At 42.6% G+C, this 26,256-nt stretch overlaps 1 protein-coding gene across 6 annotated transcripts in view; it reads left to right on the top strand.

Annotated features, from left to right (window-relative positions):
• cfap70 (cilia and flagella associated protein 70) overlaps positions 1-26,256 on the top strand; it is an 80,797-nt gene that overhangs the window by 35,345 nt on the left and 19,196 nt on the right. For 5 of the 6 annotated variants that reach the window (XM_033040335.1, XM_033040332.1, XM_033040336.1 and 2 more), the window contains 7 exons: positions 2,493-2,584; positions 6,052-6,112; positions 6,567-6,761; positions 10,389-10,520; positions 14,653-14,778; positions 17,156-17,289; positions 22,158-22,273. In XM_033040335.1, coding sequence (XP_032896226.1) covers positions 2,493-2,584; positions 6,052-6,112; positions 6,567-6,761; positions 10,389-10,520; positions 14,653-14,778; positions 17,156-17,289; positions 22,158-22,273 — 856 coding nt within the window. The remainder of the gene's footprint in view (positions 1-2,492; positions 2,585-6,051; positions 6,113-6,566; positions 6,762-10,388; positions 10,521-14,652; positions 14,779-17,155; positions 17,290-22,157; positions 22,274-26,256) is intronic. The other variant, XM_033040334.1, reaches the window with a different exon arrangement.

The raw sequence follows: 26,256 nt of genomic DNA, 5'->3' as shown, positions 1-26,256 counted from the left end.
GGTAGAGTGGGGTGGAGGGAGGGTAGAGAGGGAGAGGGAGGGGTTGGAGAGAGAGGAGTTAAAGTTGGAGGGAGGGTAGAGAGGGGGCGGGCAAGGGAGGGAGGGGGTAGAGAGGGAGGGGAGTAGAGAGGGAGGGTAGAGGGAGAGGGATAGAGAGGGAGAGAGGCATCCCTCTTCCTACCCCTATCCTTCATTACCCCTCATCCCCCAGCACTCCCTCCCCCTCCTCTTGACCCTCCCTCTTCTTTCCCCTCTCCAACTCCCCTCCCCACTTCCTCCCTCACCTCTCCCTCCCTCATCTTTTCCCTACCATCAGTCACTCATTCCCTAGCTTCCTCCATAATCCTTCTCCCCTCCCTACCCCCCTTGACATCATTGTGAGGTGGAAGCTACTGTGTTTTTTTAAACTGATTTTTTAAAATGTAAATGAGATCCCATTGTAATGTCATTGTGGGGTGGAACACTGCTGATGGGCAGTTTATGTAAATTAGATCCCATTTGGACGTCGTACGCTGCCAACTGCCAATGCAGATGGAAGAAAAAATTCATTTTTGTAATGTAAAAAATGTGAAGAACGTAAAATATACCATCAATCTGAACGAAACTTGCAAAAGTGCACAACAGGACAATAGTGAGGACGGTTGGTCAAAAATTGTAGTGCTATCATGTACCATTTTGGCATAATTTCAGGAACACGCACAGACAGATATAGAGAGAAACAAACAACATGAGAGTTTTAGTAATTTCTTCTAGACCAAGTTGGGCCCCATTCCCCAATGCAATATTCCACCACTCACCCGTTCCCGCAACTGCGTTTCCACCACTCACCTGTTTCCCCCCCAGTGCAACCCGTTCTCCCAACGCAATATTCCACCACTCACCCATAGCCCCTATCTGCGCAGGCGCGGCTCATTTCCCCTCATCCCCCAACACTGCCACCCCTTCCTCTTCACCCTCCCTCTTCTCTTCCCTCTCCTCCTCCCCTCCTCCACTTACTCCCTCACCTCTAATTCCCTCCCTTTCCCCTACCCTCAGTCACTCCATACCTTCAGTCACTCATGAGAGTCACTCCATAACCCCGTTCCTCTCCCTACCCCCCTTAACGTCATTATGAGGTCCTCTTCTTATCGAGTTCACACACAAAATTAGAAGTTGTTCTCGGCCTCCGCATACAATGGTGTCTGTCCTGTCGCTTCTTGTGCTTCCTGGGCGTAGTGGTGGAAAGATTGATGGAAACAGGCCCGTAACGTGAACACTCTTTCATTGACCCCATTGTGTGGTGGAAGCTGCTGATATTTTTAATGTAAATGAGATCCCATTGTGATGTCATTGTGGGTCGGAGCACTGCTGATGGGCAGTTTATGTAAATGCAATCCCATTGTCACATCATAGCTGCTAACTGCAACTTCTCTCAAATATTTCTCAAATTGGATTTTGTAAAGCTTAAAATGTGAATAACTTGTAAAATATTACATCAATCTGAAAAAAAACGATGCACCACACCACAGGACAATTGTGAGTAAGGTGGCCCAAAAATTGTAAAGCTATTGTGTACCGTTTTGGCGTAATTTCAGGATCACATACGCAGACATCCACACACACATGCTGACATATGAAAACTTCACAAGGAGATCAGGAGCCTGGTGCTGTGAGATAGCAGCTCTACTCATTTCACCCCTGTGGCTTTTTACATTAGATCTGCCTAGTTTTGACACAAACAAGAATAGCTGACATCTGAAATTTTAAAATACCGAATTGAGACCTAATCCAATGTTTCTAGAAAAAAGATCCAGTGTTGTTTCATGAGCTTGGGAAGATTATTGGAGACCAAAGACGGAGAACTCAAAATAAGAATGGAATGTGGAATTTAAGTGACAGGAAAGTGCAGCCTTCTTCTTATCGAGCCCACACACAAGATTAGAAGTTGTTCAGCCAGAGCTGAACACACTTCTCGGCATCTGCATAAAATGGTGTGTGTCAAGCTCTTCTTGAGCGTGGTGGTGGAAGGATTGGTAAAAACAGGGCCACGACGTGAATGCTCTTTCCTTGATCCCAGGAAAGTAAAAGTAGCCTGAATATAGGAGAGGGCAGTAGTTTAGTAAAATATTATGTTTTTGAAATAGGCTGCACCAGAAATGCCTGTTGATGGGGGTGCTACTCAACTGTGCAAGCTGTATCACCAAATTTTAGTTGAGGCCTTAATAAACCTCCCAAGCATTTTAAGCATAGATTTCTGATTAGGTACATTCTGACCTACCATACTACCAAACATTCAAAATACAGTGCTTGAAAATAGGAGAGTCCAGAGCCCTACAGTAATCACTGTCAACAGTGATTGAATAATGATACTGATTTTTAAATGTATTTGTTATTTGTGGATATTGGATTGATTGTGAAATTATTGTACTTCCTATTGTTCAATAATTAATTTATTTTACCAAGAATGGGTTTTGCAAACTTAAAAATTCTTCACTTTTATTTTTCCCTTTCAGCAATATACAGAAGCAAAGTCCTATATTGTTCTGGAGTTTAGTCTGGATAAACCTCTGGTGCAGAGACGACTTCGAGAGGATCTGTCTAAAAAGTAAGTTTCAGCTTGGAATAGATAATATACACAATTCTTCCAGCAATGCATTTTTAAAATCTTATTGATGATGAATTTCTTATAATTAATAAAATATTTTCTATTTTTTGCACATTATCCGCTGTAGGAATATATCACAGCTTCATAGGATTATCAGAAAGCGCAATGCTGACACAGCTTGATTTTGGAAACTGTCTCCAGAAAATATATATAATAGCTGTCATATTCAGGACTAACATACAAAGAAAAATCTATGCTCTTTCATTATGTGATAGAACCATCATCCCTGTAGGTGATCTTCAGAGAATGTCTTCAGCATGGACGCAAAGAAAAGAGGAAATTGAACCTTTTCAGTCAATACTGAGAATGGTCCAGATTTGGTGCCATAATGTAGAATGTTAGAATGTAGAATGTCCAGAACAAGGGGGTCACAGTTTAAGGATAAGGGGGAAGTCTTTTAGGACCGAGATGAGAAAAACATTTTTCACACAGAGAGTGGTGAATCTGTGGAATTCTCTGCCACAGAAGGTAGTTGAGGCCAGTTCATTGGCTATATTTAAGAGGGAGTTAGATGTGGCCCTTGTGGCTAAGAGAATCAGGGGGTATGGAGAGAAGGCAGGTATGGGATACTGAGTTGGATGATCAGCCATGATCATATTAAATGGCGGTGCAGGCTCGAAGGGCCGAATGGCCTACTCCTGCACCTATTTTCTATGTTTCTATGTTTGACACAAACTTGTTCTGATTGTGGCTTCCATCAAAATGAACTAAATGTATCGATTATGGGGGTTGCATGACTGCATTGATATCTGCACGACGTTTTGAAATGTTGTACAAAGATAGAAGTAAAGTTATGAAGGATGTTGTGTAAAGTCCCATCGAAAATGAAAACTTGCAGAAACTGATTTTATTCAGGCTTCTATTAGCATTTCTTGACCGAGACTGACCATGTAAAGATCACCCTCTCTCTATAGACCATGGTGGGATCTTTGGAACTTTGTGATTAGTATGAAAGCTTTGTGCAGAAAATGACTTTGGCAAATGGAACTTTGGGTTTGCTGAAGTTTGGGGAAAATTGAAAATGAAGAAACTGTACAAAGGTGAGGATTGGAGAATTGATCTTCAGGATGAAGCAAACATGGATTATTGGCTCCGTAATGGTGAGAATAAAGGCAGGAATGTGTAAACAATGTTTCATGGTTGCATCACATGCAGGTTTGAAAACTCTGTTAGAATTTGACAGAAAACAGTTTGCACACAATAGGTAGGATAGCTGCAGTGGTTGATGCATTCTGAATAAGAATATTGGTAATTAAGAGTCAAATCACATTCATAGGGTTGAAGTCACCTGTAGACCAGGCATGATATAGGTGTCACATTTCTTTGCCTGAAGGACATGTGGGAATAAGGTCAGTTGTTTGCAATAATTTAATGTTTCGTAATCACTATTACTGATTCTAGCATTTTATTCCTGCTATTTTATAACTTACTCATTATTTCTCAAGGTTTTACTTCAAGGTTATAATTTTTTTTACTGATGTGCAGAAGGGCACTGTTTTCTCCGTGGTTCCATGATCTAAACTGGGTGCCAGCACGTTTAGTTCAAATGGGTTTTCTGTCCATAGGGTTCAAAGGGAAAACTTGATAAGAGTTCTGGTTCTGAATACAGTCCATTGGCACTGCTGGAAACGCGCTTTTGGAGAGGGTAGGATTGGGTTTTCCTGTAATACAGTTACAGAATAATCTGCAAATGCCTTCTCACATGTGCAGAATAGTGCACCACAAAGCACTGAAGCCAACTGATATATGTGGAACGATACAGCATCAGGGAACTTGTAGAGGAAAGTGGCAAAAGTATAATAGTTTGTGGCTGAGTTTTTTTCACTGTTTCCTGTAGGAATGTTTAGTACAGGTGCACAACCTTTTATCCGAAAGCCTTGGGACCAGACACTTTTCGTAATTCGGAATTTTTCAGCCTTCGTAATGGAAGATTTTTAGCGTAGATTTTAACGGCTGGCTCAGTGGTAGAGTGCTCGGCTCATATCCGCAAGGTCGCGAGTTTGCGCCTCGATCCCGGCAGTTACTCGGTCGCGAGTTTGAGTCTTCAATGTAGTTTTTTCTTGCAGAATAAATGTCTGTATGAAATGCAGTGTGTTGAATGAATTCCTGAATTTGTAAATGTGACCGCAGCATTGAATCACCTCTCGCACTCATGTCACCCTAGCGGGGCTACATGCCCTTAGGCGGCCTAGCTCGGGGATTCTTGAATCCCTGAGCTAGGTCGCGAGTTTGCGCCTCGATCCCGGCAGTTACTCGGTCGCGAGTTTGAGTCTTCAATGTAGTTTTTTCTTGCAGAATAAATGTTTGTATGAAATGCAGTGTAGGAGAGGTGTACTGACTGTGTGGGCAGAACTTTGGAAGTGATTGCCCACCACTCTCAAAAGCCGCTGTGTTTCCCTGTCCCTGGGATAGCAGGGGGCGATCAAACAGCACAATACCCCCCTCCAACTCCAGAGGAATCCGCTCCCCGATGGGCCGCTACGGCGACAAGTGGCAGTTCGCCCACAGCCCGAGCTGCACCACCCCAAGAACAAGACGTACCTTGCACACCATCAGCTTCTGCCCATACGGGGAGTGTGTTCCTCTGGAGTTGGAGCGGGGCTGGGCTGGAGTTGCTGATCTGGGATCTCCGTGCTTGCAGTGGGCCTGGGGGTCGGTGTCCCGATGAGGGGGCGCAGCTCGGGCTGTGGGCGAACTGCCACTTGTCGCTGTAGCGGCCCATCGGGGAGCGGCTTCTGGTGGTCCTGACGTCTCCGGCCAGTTTGCAGTTTTCCTCTGGAGTTGGAACGGGGCTGGGCTGCTGCTGGCTGTGGGTCTCTGGGATCTCTGTGCATGCAGTGGGCCTGGGGGTTGGTGTCCCGTTGGTCCTGACGTCTCCGGTGACTGGCACTGACCTGCTGGCATCGCCGACGTGAAGACAGTGCAAAGCCCCTACGCGGGGAGGTGGAGAGGGGAGGGAAGGGGTCACACACATGGCCGGGAAGCAGAGGGGTGTAGGTGGGGTGAAACTGAAGGGAGCGACAATCTGCTGCTGCCTGTCCGCTGAGTTAAAAAGTTCCCACGCAAGGCTCACGATACACTGTGTATCGTGAGTCTACCGTGGGAACTTTTTAACTCAGCGGGCAGGCAGCAGCAGATTGTCAATTATTAACCCTCCCGCGCAATATACCCTCACTTTCTCTTTTATGAATGGGGATTTAGTTCCCCTTTCTTCGAGGACCGACCGGAGGTTCCGCTGTCACCTCTGCGGGCCGCCCTCGGTGAACGTCTTCAAGGACCTTTCTTCAAGGACCGAAAAAATGTCCGCTATTCGGAGCTTTTCGTTATTTGGATCTTCGGATAAAAGGTTGTGCACCTGTACATTCAATTTTTAATCTTATCAATGAATATTTGTCTTTCTAAATCAGGATTGCAGAGATGATCCCTCCTCGGCCATTATTTCCTCGTAGGACAAGTGGAGCAGATAAGGTGTGTGAAGGAACAGAAACGGGCTTGCTCAGACGTTGCATTCACTAGATGAATGGAATATTATATCAATGTATCTATTTTAAATCCTAGTTTATTGGATTAAGGTATCTTTATTGGTCTCTATAAACAACGTGGATATTGTGGCTGAAACAACTGGGCCGTGATTCCAGGTCTTTACCAATCTTAACCTATATGACATGTTTATGCGGAGTATGCGTGTATGTTGCCAATCCATATATAGTGCTCAATTAAAGGACCCTGTATAAAACTGCATCATTAGCAAACATTGTCAGGTACACAAGGGGGTTGCAAGGTGGCACAACAGGAACAGTCCAATTTTCCAATTGTCACAAAAATGAAAATACAAATAAATTTTTTAACAGTGGCATTCTATTCAGAATTTAAGATTTTAGAATACATTTATTTATAATATTTTAAATTATGTCTTTCACAGGCTGTCACAGACTACCATAATCAGATAATTAGCGTGGCAAGAATCATCATGGATGAATACCAGGATATGTTTGGACGGAAACTAATTGAAGGCAAACTCTCACATGATTACCAGGATCAGGAGGAGCGTAAACATAAACTTATATTTGAGCTGAACACCTCAGGAAAATATTTTGCCTTTAAGGAACAGTTAAAGGTAAAATCGAGATTCAAGCGTGTTTAATTTTTATATGTACGGAGTGAGAATAATGAAATTCTTACGTGGCAGCACAACAGATTTGTAAACATAATATTTTAAAAAAGTTTAATAAATTTAAAAAAACAATATAGTGCAAAATAAAACAAAAGCCTGAAGTCCCTAGTTGCAACCAAGATAGTTTGTAGTTTGAATTTTTTGTGATCAATAGCCTGATAGTTGTTGGGAAGAAGCTGTTCCTGAAACTGGACATCAACGTTTTCAGACTCATACCTTCCCGATGGCAGGCGTGAAATGAGAGCGTGACGAGTGATCAGAGTTCTTGATGATGCTGATTGCCTTTTTGAGACAGCACCTCCTATAGATCGCTTTGATTGTGGGGAGGTCAGTACCAGTGATGGATATGGCAGTGTGTAGGAAGGACCTGCAGTTGCTGGTTTAAACCAAAGATAGACACAAAATGCCCAAAACGTCACCCATTCCTTCCATCCAGAGATGCTGCCTGTCTCACTGAGTTACTCCAACATTTTGCGTCTATCTATGGATACGGCAGTGTCAATAGACATGGATAATAGGTGCAGGAGTAGGCCATTCGGCCCTTTGAGCTAGCACCGCCATTCGATGTGATCATGGCTGATCATCCACAATCAGTACCCCGTTCCTGCCTTCTCCCCATAACCCCTGACTCCGCTATCTTCAAGAGCCCTATCAAGCTCTCTCTTGAAAGTATCCAGAGAACCGGCCTCCACCTCCCTCTGAGGCAGAGAATTCCACAGACTCACAACTCTCTGTGAAAAAGTGTTTCCTCATCTCCGTTCTAAATGCCTTACCCCTTATTCTTAAACTGTGGCCCCTGGTTCTGGACTCCCCCAACATCGGGAACATGTTTCCTGCCTCTAGTGTGTCCAACCCCTTAATAATCTGATATGTTTCAATAAGATGCCCTCTCATCCTTCTAAATTCCAGAGTATACAAGCCCAGCTGCTCCATTCTCTCAGCATATGACAGTCCTGTCATCCGGGGAATTAACCTTGTGAACCTACGCTGCACTCCCTCAATAGCAAGAATGTCCTTCCTCAAATTAGAGGACCAAAACTGCACACAACACTCCAGGCGTGGTCTCACTAGGGCCCTGTACAACTGCAGAAGGACCTCTTTGCTCCTATACTCAACTCCTCTTGTTATGAAGGCAAACATGCCATTCACTTTCTTCACTGCCTGCTGTACCTACCTGCATGCTTACTTTCATTGACTGATGAACAAGGACCCCCAGATCCTGTTGTACTTCCCCGTTTCCCAATTTGACACCATTTAGATAATAATCTGCCTTCCTGTTTTTGCTACCAAAGTGGATAACCTCACATTTATCCACATTAAACTGCATCTGCCATACATCTGCCCACTCACCCAACTTGTCCAAGTCATCCTGCATTCTCATAGTATCCTCCTCACAGTTCACACTGCCACCCAGCTTTGTGTCATCTGCAAATTTGCTAATGTTACTTTGAATTCCTTCATCGAAATCATTGATGTATATTGTAAATAGCTTCAGTTCGTCACCCCAGATCCTCTGGTCACTAGTACATCAGGAAGATTGTTTGTGTCCTCCTTAGTGAAGACGGATCCAAAGTGCCTGTTCAACTCATCTGCCCTTTCCTTGTTTTCCATAATAAATTCACCCTTTTCAGTCTTTTTCACCAATTTTTGTAATCTTCTTCATTCCTGGATGCTAAAATTGCCAAACAGGTTGGTGCGCGATGCAACCAGTCAATATGCTGTCAACTGTACACTTGTAGAAGTTCAAGAGCATATTCGTCTACATCCTAAATCTTCTAATGAAGTACCAGCATTGATGGGCTTTGTTTATGATTGCATCAACGTGCTGGGTCCAGGACAGATCTTCGGAGATATGTACGTTCAGTTGTTGATTCTCTCCACAACCGACCATCAATGAATACAGGTTTATGTATTCATTGTGTCTCGGCCTTCCACTTCAAAAGTCAACAATCAGCTACTTAGTTTTACTGACGTTGAGAGCAAGGTTGTTGTTCTGGCATCATTCAATCGGGTGTTCAATCTCCCTCCAATACTCTGACTGTGTATTTAGTTTATCGTGCAAGAAAGTGGAAACTCAGTTTTGATAACCCATATTTAAGATATGCTGTATTTGTTTATTATCTATATTAATTGTATGCATGCATAATCTTGTGTATTATCCATGATTTTTGGCTGAAAATATTAAACATCATTTTGTATTTCTGGAGTCGAGCATTGCTATGATAAAAGATGAAGATTTAAAAACTATTGGCGTCCATGATTAGATTGTCCAATTGCAATACGTATGGTTAAAACTCAAATAATTTTATTTTCACGTGAAAGCCTCTGGATAAGCACTGGGTAAATTCTTTACATCAGTCCACCAGTGAAGAAGATGTTATTGGATTCACTACAAAATAAGATGCTGTTGAGATACTGTACGGAATAAAAATTGATAAAGTAGAGGTTCTAGCAAGGGTAGTTGTACCTAATATGTCATCTAGTTCAGATGGGATCCTAGATTATTATGAAAAAGAAGGCAGGAAGAGCAAAGACCGTAACCATAATCATCCTAATGTCTCTAGGTATAGGGGTAATGGCTGAGGAATATATATGTTACACCATTGTGCAAAATCGATGTACGGATAAATTTTGCAACCTTAGTCAGTTTAACATCAGAGGAGTGGAAAACTATAGAAATTATGATTAGGTGCAGAACTAGCATTCACTTGCACAAGTGTAGCTGCCAAAGTAGGAAGCTCAGGCAAGGACTGTAACAACATTTAAAAGGCATTTGAACAAGTACATAGACAGGAAAGATTTAGAGGGCTATAAGCCAGATGCGGGCAGGTGGGACTAGTGTTGATGGGGCATCTTGGTCGGCATGCATAAGTTTGGCAGAAACGCCTGTTTTCATGTTGTATGACTAATCTGGCTAGTAGATTTTGGGTGTATTGGAGTGGTTTGGGCATGTTATAATGCTCAACCTTTTACAACAAAAGTTTTACAAGGAGCCGACCACCTTACTTTCTAACCACAGCATTGAGGTTGGCGTGCATGAGCATAACGAATCTAGAATTTTATTTGGGCATCACTATCATATATTGCTTTTAGAGAATCTCTGAGATATTCATACAATTTACAATATTGGCATATTGATGCGCTACATATGCATGATTCAATTACCAATCGATCTCCCAGGAATTAATGCATGTCGATGATCACAGCACTGACTGGACTAGATTAATGGCAAACATTGATGTAAGGGTTCAATTTGAAACCCAAACTTATCTGCACATAGGATTTAGGCGATAACTGTTAGATTTGTGTGAGCTTCATTTGGTGGGATAATGTCATCGGTGTGCAGATTCATTTCAGGTTCTGTAGGTGCATCTTGAATGCACATCATAGAGCAACACAACACATTCATATTGAAAATGGAATATGCCATCTTCCTGCTCATACAAATTTTAGCAGAAATAAAATTTAATGAAGCTATTTCCCAGTTGAAAAATGTAGCATTATTTTATTAATGGAAATTTTCGGTGACAATATCATACACAATTGATAATATTTAACTTTTCACTACAGCACGCAGTTGTAAAAATTGTGCGAGAAAAATACATGCAGACAATGGCTTTTGAAGATAAAGAACAGCTTCATACATTCCTTAATGAGTTGTATATATATTTGATTGATCAGATGCACTGCTGCTTACACAAGGTAAGGATTAGCTAGAGTTATTAAAAGCTCTATTTTTTAAAGCAATGATAAACACTCATATTGAGCACATTGTTGGTTTAATAGCCAGTAAAGAACATATGGGAGAATATATGGGAAAATTTGTTGTGGTGATGATTAAAACTCAGTCAAAAACCTACAAACATAATTTGAAAAATAATCAATATTTTAAATATCTTCAAATCCGTGACTATCTGAAAAAATACACAAAAGACTATCATAACATGCCCCCAGACTTATTGGATGAAGCCATGAAGACAAAGGCTGAATCAGCAAATCTAATATCATACTTATACAACATTATTTTAAATATAGAAATACCTACAACCGATGGTATTAGAAGAGACTGGGCACAAGAACTAGCTATAAAAATTTCAAAAGATAGCTGGGATAAACACTTACTATATGTGCATAAATGCTCGATCAACGTACGACATACTCTAATCGGGACAGAGCTACCAGCCTTGGAGGGCATCTACCACACGCGGTGCCTCAGGAAGGCCCTCCGCATCCATAAGGACTCATCACACCCCTGTCACGGTCTGTTTCAACTACTCCCCTCCGGCAGACGTTACAAGGCCTTCTACGCCCGAACCTCCAGACTCAGGAACAGTTTTATCCCAAGAGCTATAGCGGCTCTGAACCGGCCCTAATGAGAGCCCCCCCACCCACCCCCTTTGGACAGTCTCCCTCACATGGTCACGTCAATCAATTCAGCTTGCTTATTTATGTATTGTATTTATTTACCTTTCTTGTACATCAGTGGAGCTGCACACTAAATCTCGTTGCACTGACATGCAATGACAATAAAAGATATTATTATTATTATTAATTCAATATAAAACATTACATAGACTATATTATTCAAAAACTAAAATAAATAAACTTTTCCCCAATGTCTCACCCATTTGTGATAAATGTCAGTCACAAGAAGCTACCATAGCGCACTCTTTTGTTTTTTGTATAAAATTCCAAAAATTCTGGAACTAAATATTTGAAATCTTCACAAAATTATTTAAAATAAAGCTTGTACCAAAAGCAGAATGGATCATTTTTGGAATATTGGAAGGTAACCCCGAATTAAATGTGTTTCAAAAGAACTTACTTAATTACGGGCTAATAATGGGGAAAAAAGTTTATACTCAGATTTTGGAAAAATGCTCCAATTCCAACAATAAAAATGTGGATTTCAAACATGTTCGAAACACTACACTTGGAAGAGATGAGACTCCTCCTAGCAGGCAAAGCAGACCACTTCCAAAAGACGTGGTCTGCATTTATGGAACTATTACAAGTATAAGGTGCAATAGTAGTTTAAAATATAAATGGTACCAGGATCTGGTAACGGGGGGTATAAAATAAAAAAAATTTAAAAACACGGTTGGTATATCCTTTTTTGTGGAGTTTTGTGTTACAATAGAGCGATTGTTTTTCCTTTTTTTTTTCTTTTCTTTCTAGGGTCTTATTTCCTTTCTTTACTTCCTTCTCTAACTTCTTCCCTAAGGGGCTTTCTTTTCCCAACACTTTCCTACACCTTCACGATTCTTGCTCACTTTCCTTACTTCTTTTATTTCTATCTTTTTTAAAGCTCGAAAAATGAAGTGGTACAACAAATGTAATAAGATATATGTGATGTGTATTACTGTAATTTACTGTACTTCTAAATTAAAAAAATAAATTAAAAAAAAAAACAAAAGAAAAACAACCTACAAGCCACTGAGTTTGCAAATTCTTGTCAAAATTTTGTAATGCATCCCATCTCCTGCAGGATGGGAAACACCTGCAAATTTCGAGTAGAGTTTTTATTTTATTGTGGTTCTTGATCTTGAATGCAGCACCTTTGTGTCACGTTTGCAATTAGCATCTTGCAGAGGTAGATTAGCTAAAGTGCAATTGAACCAGTGAGATGTCAAGAGTATTTAATTGGCATACATACTGACAATAGAACAAAATTATTTCTTGCCACAGTTTAACACAATACACGTAGATAATGTATAATGAACAAAAAAATCAATGAATTAATAATCCATCAATGTGCTCTCACTGTTGTAACTTTTACCACTAAAATTAGCAGGAATATAAAGATTCCCCTTGTGCTTGGACTACCCCATATATAACTTTATTTAATTCATTTTCTTTGAATTTAAACTTAGATGTTCAAAGGTTTGAAAGTTTTTATTGTTACATGTACCAATTAAGGTACAGTGATATGCGAATTACCATACAATCATATGAAAAAAAAGCAACAAGTCACACAACTGCATAAAAGTTAATATAAACATCCACCACAGCGGATTCCTCACTGTGATGGAAGGCAAAAAAGTCAAAATTTCTTCCTCTTTATTCTCTCGCGGTCGGGGCTGTCGAACCATCCGTCGGGGCGATCGAAGCTCCCGCAGCCGGCGGTCGAAGCCCCCGCATCGGGGGGGGGTCGAAGCACCTGCAGCTTGCAGTTCCCAAAGTCGGTCTCTGGTGTTAAGTCCGCAAGCACCCATGTTTGCAGCTCCGAAGTGGATCCCTGCAAAGGGAATCACAGGCTTCACAATGTTAAAGTCCCATAGGCTCCCCGTGGTGGAGCTCTCAAAAGTCGGTCTCCAGCAAAGGCCGCCAATGCCTCGATGTTAGGCCGCAGTGCGGACGGAGATACGAAAAAATTCTCACCTCCGTCGAGGTAAGAGATTAGAAAAAGTTTCCCCACCCCCCACATAAAACTAGCTAAAGAACACTAAAAACATACATTTAACACATACTGTTAAAACACAAAGAAGGAAGGGACAGACAGATTGTTGGCGAGGCAGCCATTGCTGGTGCCACCCGGTGAACATAAGATGTGCTCTTATAACCAAGAAATATAAGTTTTGATAGATCTTCTCTGACTAAATTAAGGGTATTGTGGCCCACGTTCTCAATCAGACTGTCTTCCTCGTGTCTTTTCCCTTGACATTTCTCTACTACGTCTCTCCAGTGCTGTCTTGTATTTCCTCACACTTTACAATCCCAGTGTTGGTGATGAGTTTAAACCTATGACTACCTCTCGTACTTGAATATGGCCAATGTATCTCAGTAGCTAGAATTGGATGCAATGCATGTGATGTGCTTGTTCTTTTCTAGAACTGTTTATGAGCCAGGAGGATGAGATGAGCAAAGGACTTCTCTAACTTGCCCTTGGTCAGATACCCCTCAATGTATTAATTGACCTTTTTTAATCCCACCTCCTCCCATCCAGTCATTGAACCCTCATTCACAAAACAAACTCTTATTCTGTGATCACCAACAAATAGTTACTGATTGGTCATTGACCACCCATCTCATGAGCACTCCAATTGGGCTCTTGATCTCACCTAAAAACCCTCCAAATTACAATGTAATTCGGATTCCTGACCCAAAACATTAACTTTGAGCACTGGGAAATCCACTCAATGATTCCTGCCTTTCCAGGAGCCAGAGCTGTAAATGACACTATTCCAAGCAAGCAGCTTTAAAAAAAAGACAAATAAATTGCAAAATTTCCCTTCTTTACCCTACATGTTCATGTCATTTTTCATGCTCATTATGTGTTTGCATTTTAGTTTGGGATCTTAATTTCATTGGTCATAAAATGGCCAATGAAGGGACAAAATATAATTTCTGAATGGAACTAAGGCCAAATTCTAATCAGAAGCGGTCATTACCCAAATTGATAGTGAAAACTATCTTCTATTACAATTATCACTGCTGAAAATAGTCCCCTGCATAAAGTAAGCTATGCATGTTAAACTTACATTTTCTATTGTTTGCTTTAGATTCTTTTATCATTCATTTGAACACTGCAGAAAAGCTATATGGCAGAAGCACACCTTTCTTATTATCAGAAGCCATTTTGCTACACTTTATTTTCTCCATTATTTTTGCATTGGTCATTCAGCTTGAATTTCAACTGCAAATCTGCAAAACAGAATATATTTTCACCTTCAGAATGCAAACAATTTAGAAAATAAGTGACTTCATTTTTGGTACTTGCAAGACAATTGAAAATTGTGATTCTTAAATTATTCAATTGATTTTAATACCTGTACTACCAGAGCTTTGAATATTTCTTATTGAATTCTAAATCATTGTCTTTTTCTCTGCCTAGATGTTCCATGTGGATCCACCAGATCCTATTCCGGAATCATTTCTTAGTTCTGCTCAATTAAAACACTTTGCTAAAGAAGCTGAAGCCAACAGGAACTTTGAAATTGCAAATAAATACCACCTAGAGGTAAGAATTTGCAGATATAGATTTATAAGCTAGAAGATTTTGGCTATTATTCATATTTTGGTGTTTGGGAATGATTTGCCAAGGTCACAATTTCAACGGCAGTTCTCTTATTGAGCCTAATTTGCATTCTCCTGGATTTAGATGTAAGTATAAAAAATAGGGCATTCCAAGATGGAGAAAACCAACTAGGTGGACACTATGGGGTTGCCAGAGCCATAAAAAAAAAGCAGGAGCTACAAAGGTAAAGAGGAGAAGAAGGTAATTTAATTATAAAGGTAATAAGAGTTTAAATTCCCTGTGGCTAGTTTCCAGTTTCTGTTTTTACTTGCTAGAAGCTGTGTACATTAGTGGTCTTTATTTTAATTTTAAAATGAATGTGTCTTACTGCTGTTTCTTAACTGGGATAGCTGTGGCATCCAAACTGAGGATCTAGAATTCCTCAACCATCTGCCTTGGATAGATGTGAGAAAAGAGCAACATGGTATTACCAAACAGAAACTGGACTAATATGAAGTACTAGACCAAGTGCAGACCCGTTGGGTCTGTTCCCCCAACGTGCGGTTGTGGGGGGGGGAGGCGGCATGCAGCGTCACACACACTAACTATTCCACCCCCCCCCCCGCACTCACGCTAATTACCCCCCTTGATATTATATTAATATTATTAATTTGCTCCTTTTACCCCATAACCACCCTATCTACTGACGCATAGCCCCCAACTTGCAGTCACATCTAGAGAGGGGGGGGAGGGGGGGTGGGTAGAGAGTGAGGGCAGAGAGAGAAGGGGCAGAGACACAGAGAGAGGGGCAAGAGGGAGAGGGGGTGGTGAGGAGAAGAAGAGGGAGGGTGGGTGAGAGGGGAAATGTGGGGGTGAAGGGGAGGAGAGAGAGAGGGTGAGAGTGAGGGGGAGAGAGGGGGGGAGCAGGGAGGGTGGAGGGAAGGGGGTAGGGGTGTGTGGAGGGGAGGGGGATTTAGGGGAGGGACAGTGGGGGAGGGGAGGAGGGAGAAAAAGAGGGGAGAAAGAGAGAGGGGGGGAGAGGAGATGGGGGGGAGAGGAGATGGGGGGGAGAGGAGATGGGGGGGGAGAGGAGAGGGGGTTGAGGACAGGGGGGGAGGAGAGGGGGGGAAGAGGAGAGGGGGGGAAGAGGAGAGGGGGAAGAGGAGAGGGGGGAAGAGGAGAGGGGGGGAGAGGAGAGGGGGGGGGAGAGGAGAGGGAGGAGGGGGGGGAGAGGGGAGTGAGGGGGTGTGCTGAGAGGGGGGTGAGGTGAGGGGAGGAGGAGAGGTGGGGAGCAGGGAGTGGGGGGTGGAGGGAAGGGGGTAGGGGTGTGTGGAGGGGAGGGGGGTTTAGGGGAGGGATGGTGGGGGAGGGGATGTAGGGGAGGAGATGAAGGGGAGGAGGGGGAGAAAAAGAGGGGAGAGAGAGAGGGGGTGGAGAGGAGAGGAGGGGGGGGGGGGGAGAGGAGAGGGGGGGGGGGGAGAGGAGAGGGGGGGGGGGGGAGAGTGCCTTTTTATTTCAACCCAAACCCCCCAAACAACCATTTGCAGGCAGTGCTTTTTTATTTTAACCATATTTTCATTTTCAAACCACATTATGGGTAATCACAGCTGTGGAGACATTTGTTCAGTGTCATTCAGAGCTCTGATTGAGGCACACCACTTGCACAGACTGATTGAGGCACACCACTTGCAGAGACTGATTGAGGCACACCACTTCCTGGTTTTATAGTCCCTCCCCCTCCCTCCAGCAGGGGCAGCAGAGAGAATGGGGAATTTTGTAACAACATTAATATCTCTGTAATTTTTCAACGACGGGAAAAATCCTCGGCACACATGTGGCGGAGGGGGGCTCTGAGCGAGGCGGTCAAAAATGACGGCCGTAGGTGGCAGCGTTCTCTCGGAAATTGCAGCACAGAAGGCCAAAAGCGGTCAAGAAAAGAGATTTAGCAATATAGATATGACTGACAGTACAGAGGCGGCAAGATCATTCTTATTTAATAGGTAAAAAATAATGAACTTTTCGGTTATGTCCCGTGTTCATGGCATTTAGGACACTCATGGATGCTCTGCAAGCAGTAGCTCCATGTTTTTATGTAACAAGTTATCCCTAAACTGTTTGTACAACTTTTAGATAAAATGAGTGTGCAAATTCACCTTTTTTTTTTTAAAGAAATGCTTTAAAATTGCACGAAGCTCCTTATCAATGTATCAAGAGACATTAATGATTGTTACTTATCGCCATCATAGATACCTCGGCCATCTCAACCAAATTGTGTGTCAAATTCTACTTTTGCCTTTGGGAATTGAATGCAGAAGACGGAAGATTTGGAAATGTGTCACTAATTGAACAAACAGAATTATAACTCTTCTTTCCTTTGCAGCGATTGGCACGTGACAAATTGAATCCTGAACACTGGTTCGATTATGGTACTTTCTACCTTTTGTTAAATGAATATGTCAAAGCAGATGAATGCTTCCGTGAGGCTGTTGCAGTAAACCAAGAACATATAAACAGGTCAGAGACTTACTTTTTTATAGTCCTATTAAGCCTTGAATTAATCTTCTTGCGTATGGCGTGCACAGCCTAAAGTTATAGGTCAAGGGTAGACATCCAGGCCAGGACAACATCAGTTACTGGGTGGATGGCTTCGATGCCACCAGGGAAAAGCCTCAGTGGGCAGTCATTCACGATGAGTGGGATGGTCTGGTCTGGATCTCCGCAGTCGCAGACAGGGCTGTCTGTCATCCCCCACTTATGCAGGTGATAGTCTGTTCTTGCATGGAGGGTGCAGATACTGTTCAGGGTTAGCCATTGCTTGCGATAGAGGTCAAAACCCTGTGGTTTCACTGTGGGGTCTATGATGACCTCTCCATTGTTGGTGTTGGCATCTTTCCAGGCTCTGCGCCACTCCGTCTTGGAGTCAAAGTCTCCCAGAGATTTAACGGACACCAGTAGGGTTTACGGGACTTCAGGCGCATGTTGGACAGATTGTTCAAGTCATCATGGATGAGAAGGTCAGGGTTAACCTTGATGGTGCACCTGTCTTTCAACATCCTCTCCCTTCTGCGTATACTGGGAGGGCAGTATGAAAGAGGACAGGGAGCCTGTACTGTGTGTGTGTGTGAATGTGTGTGAGTGATTGGTGGTGGTCGGAGGGGCCGTAGGCGCAGATTGGCAGCCACGCTTCCGTCAGTCTGCCCCAGGGCAGTTGTGGCTACAGAAGTAGCTTACCACCACCGAGTGTGACTGAGGAGTGAATGAATAATGCGATGTAAAGCGCCTTGAGTATTAGAAAGGCGCTATATAAATCCCATAAATCCCATCCATTATTACTCTCAATTAATGATATAGCATCTCTGTTGAGGTGCAATTTCATAGCTTTTTTGATGGTTTTGGAATGTGAAAGTAAGTGGTGGACAGACCAATTATTCTGAATCCTAAGCCATTTCATTGGATGGTCCAAAACATTTTGATTTTAATTTAACAGATCTGTTAGGTGAATCGCCAGTGCAAATCCTTCCAACCATGCTCTTCATTATTTGAACAGATGATGGATTGGGATTCACTTTCCTAAAGCTGCGATTAGTCGATCAGACCTAGAAATCACGAAAGACTAATTTGTTACACAGAATTTCCATAGGTTTCTAAAATGATAAAGTAGAAAGGATGCTTGCCGTAATGGAAGCATCTAGAAACAGAGGGCACTGAATAAAAGGACGTACCTTTAGAATGAGATAAGGAGGATTTTTGTTTAGTCAGAAGGTGGTGAATCTATGGAAATTATTGCCACACATGGCCATGGAGGCCAAGACATTAGGTAGCGGAGCGGACATTTGAAGTGGAGATTGATAGGTTCTTGATTAGTAAAGGTATCAAATGGTTATAGGGAGAAGGTAGGAGAATGGGGTTGAGACGGAAAAATAGATCAGACATGATTGAATGGTAGAGTAGACTTGATGGCTGAATGGCCTAATTCTGCTCTTATGTCTTATGGTCTTATGGGTACCATAGCTTACAGGGATTTATAGTAGAGTGTTAACATGTTGTACAAGGATGTCACGATTGCCAATGTATCTGGTGTCTGTTAACCTGTTGTTTCAACACCGTCCTCAATTCCATCTGTGTTACTTTTGTCATCTGGTTAAAAGTCATATTCCAATGATAGCACCACTTATCGGAACATAGAAAAGTACAGTACATAAACAGGCCCTTGTGTGCCAAACATGATGCCAAGCTAAATTAATCTCACCTGCCTACATGATCTATACCCCTCCATTCCCTACATATCCACATGCCTATCTAAAAGCCTCCACCATCCAGCAACATGTTCCAGGCACCAACGCATTACACCTCTCTGTGTAAAAAAAAAACTTTAGCCCTGCACCTCTCCTTTAAATTTGCCCCTTTCAAGTTAAAGCTACGCCCTCTAGTATTTGATACTTCCATCCCAGGAAAAAGTTTAACTTGTCTAAATGTTTAACTTATCTATACTTCCCATCATTTTATACACTTTGATCAACTCTCCACTCAACCTTCGGTGCTGCACATAATACAATCCACGTCTATCTATTCACTCCTTTTTGCAAATATTCTCTAATCCAGGCAGCATTCTGATAAGTCCTTCAGAACCCTCTTCAAAGACTCTTCATCCTCTCCGCAATGGGGTAACCAGATCTCTGTGCAATACTCCAAATGTGGATTAACCAAAGTCAAAGCAAAGATCTATAGTGAACTTTGCAGAGCAAAGTTCTGTAGTGAGTGACCCAGGCAAGGGTAGAATTACATGAGCTCTTACATGAACACATGATAATTTGTCAATCCTGTGAAATTAATGTAGTTTAGTTTAATGTCACTTGTACTGAGGTACAGTGAAACGCTTTTGTTTGTGTGCTAAGCAGTCAAATAAAACACTGTACAGGATTACAGTCAAGTGTACAGATTAAGGATAAAGGGTACAACAGTTAGTGCCAGGTAAAGTCTGATATAGTCCGAGTAAAGATTGTTTGAAGGCCTCCAATGAGGTAGATGGGAGGTCAGGACCACACACTAGCTGATGAGAGGGCCATTCAGTTACCTGGTCAGTTGCTGGGAAAAAATTGTTCCTGAATCTGGAAGTATGCGTTTTCAAACTTCTGTACCTCTTGTCTGATGGAAGAGGGGAGAAGAGGAAGTGACTGGGGTTAAACTAATCTTGATTATGTTGGTGGGCTTGCCAAGGCATTCTGAAGTGACGATGGAGAAAATGGACGGGAGGTTGGTTTACGTGATGTTCCGGGCTACATCTGGGCTACATCCACATCTCTGCAATTTCTTGTGGTCTTGGATGGAGCAGTTCTCAAAGAATGCTGTGATGCATGACAATAAAATGCTTTCTGCAAATTTGGTGAGGGGTGTTGAAGAATACAGTAAACTGGGTTGGTACTAAGAAGCCAGCCTTTGGCTTGCTGTGCATAGACAGAAGAGCAGAGAAGAGGAGGGAATAAAGTAGGAAGGAACCGCGGATGCTGGTTTACACCGAAGGTGGACAGAAAATGCTGGAGTAACTCAGCGGGACAGGCAGCATGTTTTGCGTGCAAGTTTGTGATCCTTAGTAGAGTTCAGGTAAGCGAGGTAATCCTTAGTAGAGTCCAGTCTCGACCCGAAACGTCACCCATTCCTTCTATCCAGCAGGAAATAGAGGTTTGACATGGTATGGAGGTACATTATGGCTGTCTGAGAAGCTGACAACAACTGCATATTGCAAAAAGAAAGCCTTAATATGTAGGTCCATTTACAGAAGTGCTCATATGTGTAAGTTATGCCTGGATGTAAGGATCATAGATATGTGTATCAGTTCCAGATTTCTATGTTTTTGTTTTCTGTTGTCCATTAAATGATTAAAGTACTTGCTGAAAATAAAACAAAGTACTGGAGTAACTCAGGGGGTCAAGCCATATTGCCATTTTGGGTCAGGACCCTTTTACAGACTGATTGTAGTAGAGAGAAGAAAGGTAGAAAATAGGTTGGAGTGGGACAAATTCTGGAACATGATACAGGTGAGGGGTTTTGATTGATTGGGGGAAAAAAGGCTAGTGATGAATAGGGGACAAATGGTGTCAAAGAGAGAAGGGGAGTAGACGTTGAGCCAGTGGGAGAGATATAGTGGAATGGAGAAAGGGAGAAGAGGAAAGGAGGTAGGGTGGTGGGAGAAGTGGGTGCACGCCAGTGTGGGGCACTGGGAAGAGAGGTGGGTGGAAAGACTTAAAAGTAGAGAATTCAGTGTTCATATAATTGGGCTGTAAGATACCCGTCGGAATTTGAGGTGCCGTTCCTTCAGTTTGCTGGTGGCTGACTGGCAATGGAAGAGGCCCAGGACAGAAAGGTCAGTATAGGAATGGGAAGGGGAAGAGGATGGGGAGTTAAAATGATCAGCAACTGGAAGAGGATGGGGAGTTAAAATGATCAGCAACTGGAAGATCCAGCAGACCGAGGCAGACTGAGCATGTTTGGCAATATGTTCGCCTAGTCTACGCTTTGTCCTAGTCTTGCAAATGTAAAAGAGGCCACATTGGACTAAAGGATAGCTCATTGAAATGTAACACCTGAATCTCCTCCTTCCTTGCATCCATCCAGGGACCCCAAAACAATACAATACAATACAATCAGTTTTATTCGTCACTTGCACATAAAGTGCAAGTGAAATGAATTTGCCAGCTGAGGTTTACTTTCACCTCCTCTACTGCATTCCGTGTGTCTGTCTAGGCCTGCTTTCGTATCCTTACTTCAATCCATCTGAAGAAACGTCCTGAACCGAAACATCACCTATCCATGTCCTCCAGAGATATGCCTGACCCTCTGAGTTATTGCAGTGCGTTGTGTTTTTTTGTAAACTAGCATCTGCAGTTGCTCATGTCTTCTAAGTGTTTGCTAATACGAGTTCCATATCGGTCACATGCATAAATCCAAGCAGAACGATGAAGAGGTGGACGCAGACATCCTTTTCATCATATAAGAATGTGGATAAACTTACCTCCTCAGCTGCAGTTGTTGGGGTTTTTTTCACTCAAATTGGAATGGTGACTAGTTAGCTTCTGAACTTCTTAAAGGTTTGTAGCAACCACAGCTTAAAAGCGATTCTACACAACTAAAATCCAAGCAAGTTGTTCTACTAAATAATTATATTGATTTAAATGATAGAAAATAAATCGATCTGATATATTATGTGATAGGTAAAATATTGAAGGTGGAAAAATGTACTTATTGATTCACATTAAGTAGAAATGAGTGTATTTCTGAACTTCACTGAGATCTTGATTCATTTTATACACATGTGCTGTCTAAATCGTCTTTATATTGTTTAATATTATTTCTGTGTTGACTCATATGAGTGCTTTTATGTCCAGCCTTATCCTATGTGGCATTCTAGCATGTATGAATGAACATTATGAAGAAGCAGATAATTTATTTGAGAGTGCCAGATGCTTCGAGCCAAACAACGTATTAGCTTGGACAATGCATGGTAAGTCTTAAAATATGCCTTGTTGTCTCTCTAGTAGCTTACATGTAAATCTGATTATTAGAAATCAAGTTCATAAAACTGATACTGACCCATTGTTTTCCTTGCAATTTATTTGTACTGTGATTCAATCTGTGTAATGAAAAAAACGTCAATGTTTATTTACTCTACAGACATAACAAGCAAATGACAAATAAATATATGTCTAACTATATACCCCAGAAATGCAATATAATGTGAGAAATTATTTGAATTTAAAATTGATCTACATTATTTCTTTGTTTTTTTATCCCTACCTCAGACAATTAGATTTTGATTAGATTGTATAGATTTTTATTTCTTCACAAGATGTACTGTCAGTTATCACACATTCACTCATACGTGCACATACACTTTGACTTGTACATGCACCTCCCTCTGTTTTGACGAAGTAGAGCCATAAATTTTTGATCTCCCTTCACCACCTCCAGTTTAAATTCCATTTGGAATATTTTGGAGGACCAAGAAACCAAGAACCAAGAAGATCTGAATTATTTATTGCTGAAGACCACCTAAACTGAATAGTAATTTTTTATTATAGAAAATATACCAAATCAAAAGTTTGGACAGCTTTCTTACCCACAGTCAATTATTGTCTGATTTGCCTTTTGGAAATACCTGAACATTTTATTTAATGTGCTTGGCACACATTTATTTAATGTTCTTTTATTGGCAGTACAGTTTTGCCTCCTGATGTAATGGCTCATTTGAAATCATTCACCTTTACCATAACACTGGATTGGGGGAATGAGAGATGGAGGTGAACTGAGGGGGTAATAAAGCTGGGGAATCGAGTGTTTTTTCCAGCTTAGACTTTATTATTTCCAGCAATATTGGTGGTTCTGCCAAGAGCTGCCAACATTCACTGGAAATACTTATCTTTAAATTGTGAGCTCCACCAGGCCTATTATAAACTGGTGAAACTCTTAGGCAGAGCAGCTTTTGAGAATGGCAGATTGCACAAGTCCACAAGAATATGCCAAATCAGCCAATAAAAACAGATTTTATTTTTAACGCATTTTTTGAGGAGCTGGGCATCATGCAAGTCCAGCATTTATTGCCCTTAAACTGCCCTTAAGATGCTCGGTGAATCACTCCTTCTCTGCACTCCTTCTGGTGAATGTACTCCACACAGCGCTGTTAGGCACAGAGTTCCAGGATTTAGACCACGCAATGATGGACCAGCAATATATTTCCAGGTCAGGATGGTGTGCTACTTAGACCAGAACCTGCAGATACTGGCATTCCATCCTAATTCTGATTTAGTCCTTCCTGGTTTAGTTTAGTTTATAGTTCAATGATACAGCATGGAAACAAGCCATTTGGCCCACTGAGTCCAGGCCAACCATCTATCACCTGTTCACAGTAGTTCTATATTGCCCCATTTTTGCATTCACTCCCCATATATTAGGGGCAATTTAAAGGGCCAGTTAACCTAAGAACCCTCAGGTTTTGGGATGTGGGAGGAAACCATAGCACCCAGTGGAAACACATGTGATCACAGGGAGAATGTGCTAACTCAACACTGACATCAACAGAGGTCAGAATCGAACGCAGGTCTCTGGCACAGTGGGGCAGCAGCTCTACCAACTACCCCACTGTGCACCTGTGTGGTTGTGGTTTTAGCAGATACTGTTGGAGTTGCTGCAGTGAATTTGTTGCTGATATACAGTGCATTGAGAAAGTATTCCGACCCCTTCACTTTTTCTACATTTTATTACGTTACAGCCTTATTCTAAAATGGATTAAATTCATTTTCTTTATCATCAATCTACACACAATACCTCATGATAAAAAAGCAAAAACAGGTGTTTAGAAATTTTTGTAAAGTAATTAAAAAGAAAAAACTGAAATATCACATGTACAAAGGGTATTCAGACCCTTTACTCAGTACTTTGTTGAGGCACCTTTGGCAGCGATGACAGCCTCAAGTCTTCTTGGGTATGACTCTACAAACTTAGCACATGTGTATTTGGGTAATTTCTCCCATTCTTCTCTGCAGATCCTCTCAAGCTCTGTCAGGTTGGATGAGGAGCGTCGATGCACAGCTATTTTCAGGTCCCTCCAGAGATGTTCGATCGGGTTCAAGTCCGGGCTCTGGCTGGGCCACTCAAGGACATTCACATACTTGTCACAAAGCCACTCCTGCGTTGTCTTGGCTGTGTGCTTAGGGTCATTGTCCTGTTGGAAGGTGAACCTCCGCCCCAGTCTGAGGTCCAGAATGATCTGGAGCAGGTTTTCATCAAGGATCTCTCTGTACTTTGCTCTGTTCATCTTTCCCTCGAGAATGACTAGTCTCCCAGTTCCTGCCGCTGAAAAACATCCCCACAGCATGATGCTGCCACCACCATGCTTCACCGTAGGTATGGTATTGGCCAGGGGATGAGCAGTGCCTCGTTTCCTCCAGATGTGACACTTGGCATTCAGACCAAAGAGTTCAATCTTGGTTTCATCAGACTGGAGAATCTTGGTTCTCATGGTCTGAGAGTCCTTTAGGTGCCTTTTGGCAAACTCCGGGTGGGCTGTCATGTGTCTTTTACTGAGGAGTGGCTTCATCTGGCCACTCTAACATAAAGGCATGATTGGTGGAGTGCTGCAGATATAGTTGTCCTTCTGGAAGGTTCTCCCATCTCCACAGAGGAACTCTGGAGCTCTGTCAGAGTGACCATCTGGGTTCTTGGTCACCTCCCTGACCAAGGCCCTTCTCCCCTGTGGAATATGAAAAAAGTGAAGGGGTCTGAATACTTTCTGAATGCACTATACACTGCAGCCATCCTTGTGAAATGATTTTTTAGAGTGATGGATGAGTTATCTGTCAAGCTGGCTCCTTGTATAGTGCTATAGTTCTTGATAGATGTTGGAATGCAGTCATCCAGACATATGAAAGTATTCTGTCACACTCTTAACACTCTTGACATTCCTTTAAAATGGTGAAAATATTGACCATATACACTGCTCTTACAGTTACAATATATTTTGTGGCTAGAAGTACATACAGGCTTCTTGCCAGTTAAATATTATTTAAATGTAACTTATCATATTCAATGTCATCATTTAAGTTTGAATGATAGGTACAACACTTGTGCCAAAAACAAGATTCCAAGTTGCTGAAAATGTGAGGAAAAAAATTAAAGATACAGGTGCACAACCTTTTATCCGAAAGCCTTGGGACCAGACACTTCTCGGATTTCGGAATTTTTCGGATTTCCGAATGGAAGATTTTTAGCGTAGATTAGGTAGGTAGCGCAGGCGGCTTGAAAAGTCTGGAGCAGCTGCCTCCTCCCCGGAGAATCATTGCTTAAATGCTAGTCAGTTAGTTTGGAGGGATTTTATGTGGTGGGGGGGGGTGAAGGGGGAAACTTTAATTCTTAGTCCCCTACCTAGTCGGAGAGGCGGGGAGCGGGCAATGCCTTACAGTAAGCTCCGGAGTGCTGTGGCCGCTGACTCCCAACATCGCGGAGCTGGGGGCTGCGGGCGTCCGGCCGCGGGCGGCGCCGGTTGGAGCTCCGACCCCGGCAACTCTACCCCTGGCTCCAAATCCAGCGCGGCCGGACGCCTGCAGCCCCAGCTCCGCGATGTTGGGAGTCGGCGGCGTCGCAGCGCTGGGATACCAGCGGGGAGCGGGCAATGCCTTACCGGGTCGCCGTGCGGTAAGCTCCCGAGCGCTGTGGCCGCTGACACACAACATCGCGGAGCTGGGGCTGCGGGCGTCCGGCCGCGGGCCGCGCTGGATTTGGAGCGCCGCGCAGCCAGGGGTAGAGTTGCCGGGGTCGGAGCTACAACCGCGGCCGGACGCCCGCAGCCCCCAGCTCTGTTGGGAGTCGGCGGCCACAGCTCTCCGGAGCTTACTGCACGGCGACCCGGTAAGGCATTGCCTGCTCCCCGCCTCTCCGACCAGGTAGGGGACTAAGAATTAACGTTTCCCCCTTCACCCCCCCTTCACATAA

The sequence above is a fragment of the Amblyraja radiata genome, chromosome 22 (genome assembly GCF_010909765.2).
Source record: "Amblyraja radiata isolate CabotCenter1 chromosome 22, sAmbRad1.1.pri, whole genome shotgun sequence".
NCBI classification, from domain to species: Eukaryota; Metazoa; Chordata; class Chondrichthyes; order Rajiformes; family Rajidae; genus Amblyraja; species Amblyraja radiata.
The sequence above is the reverse complement of the archived record's forward strand: the minus strand, read 5'-3'. Positions and strand labels throughout refer to the sequence as shown.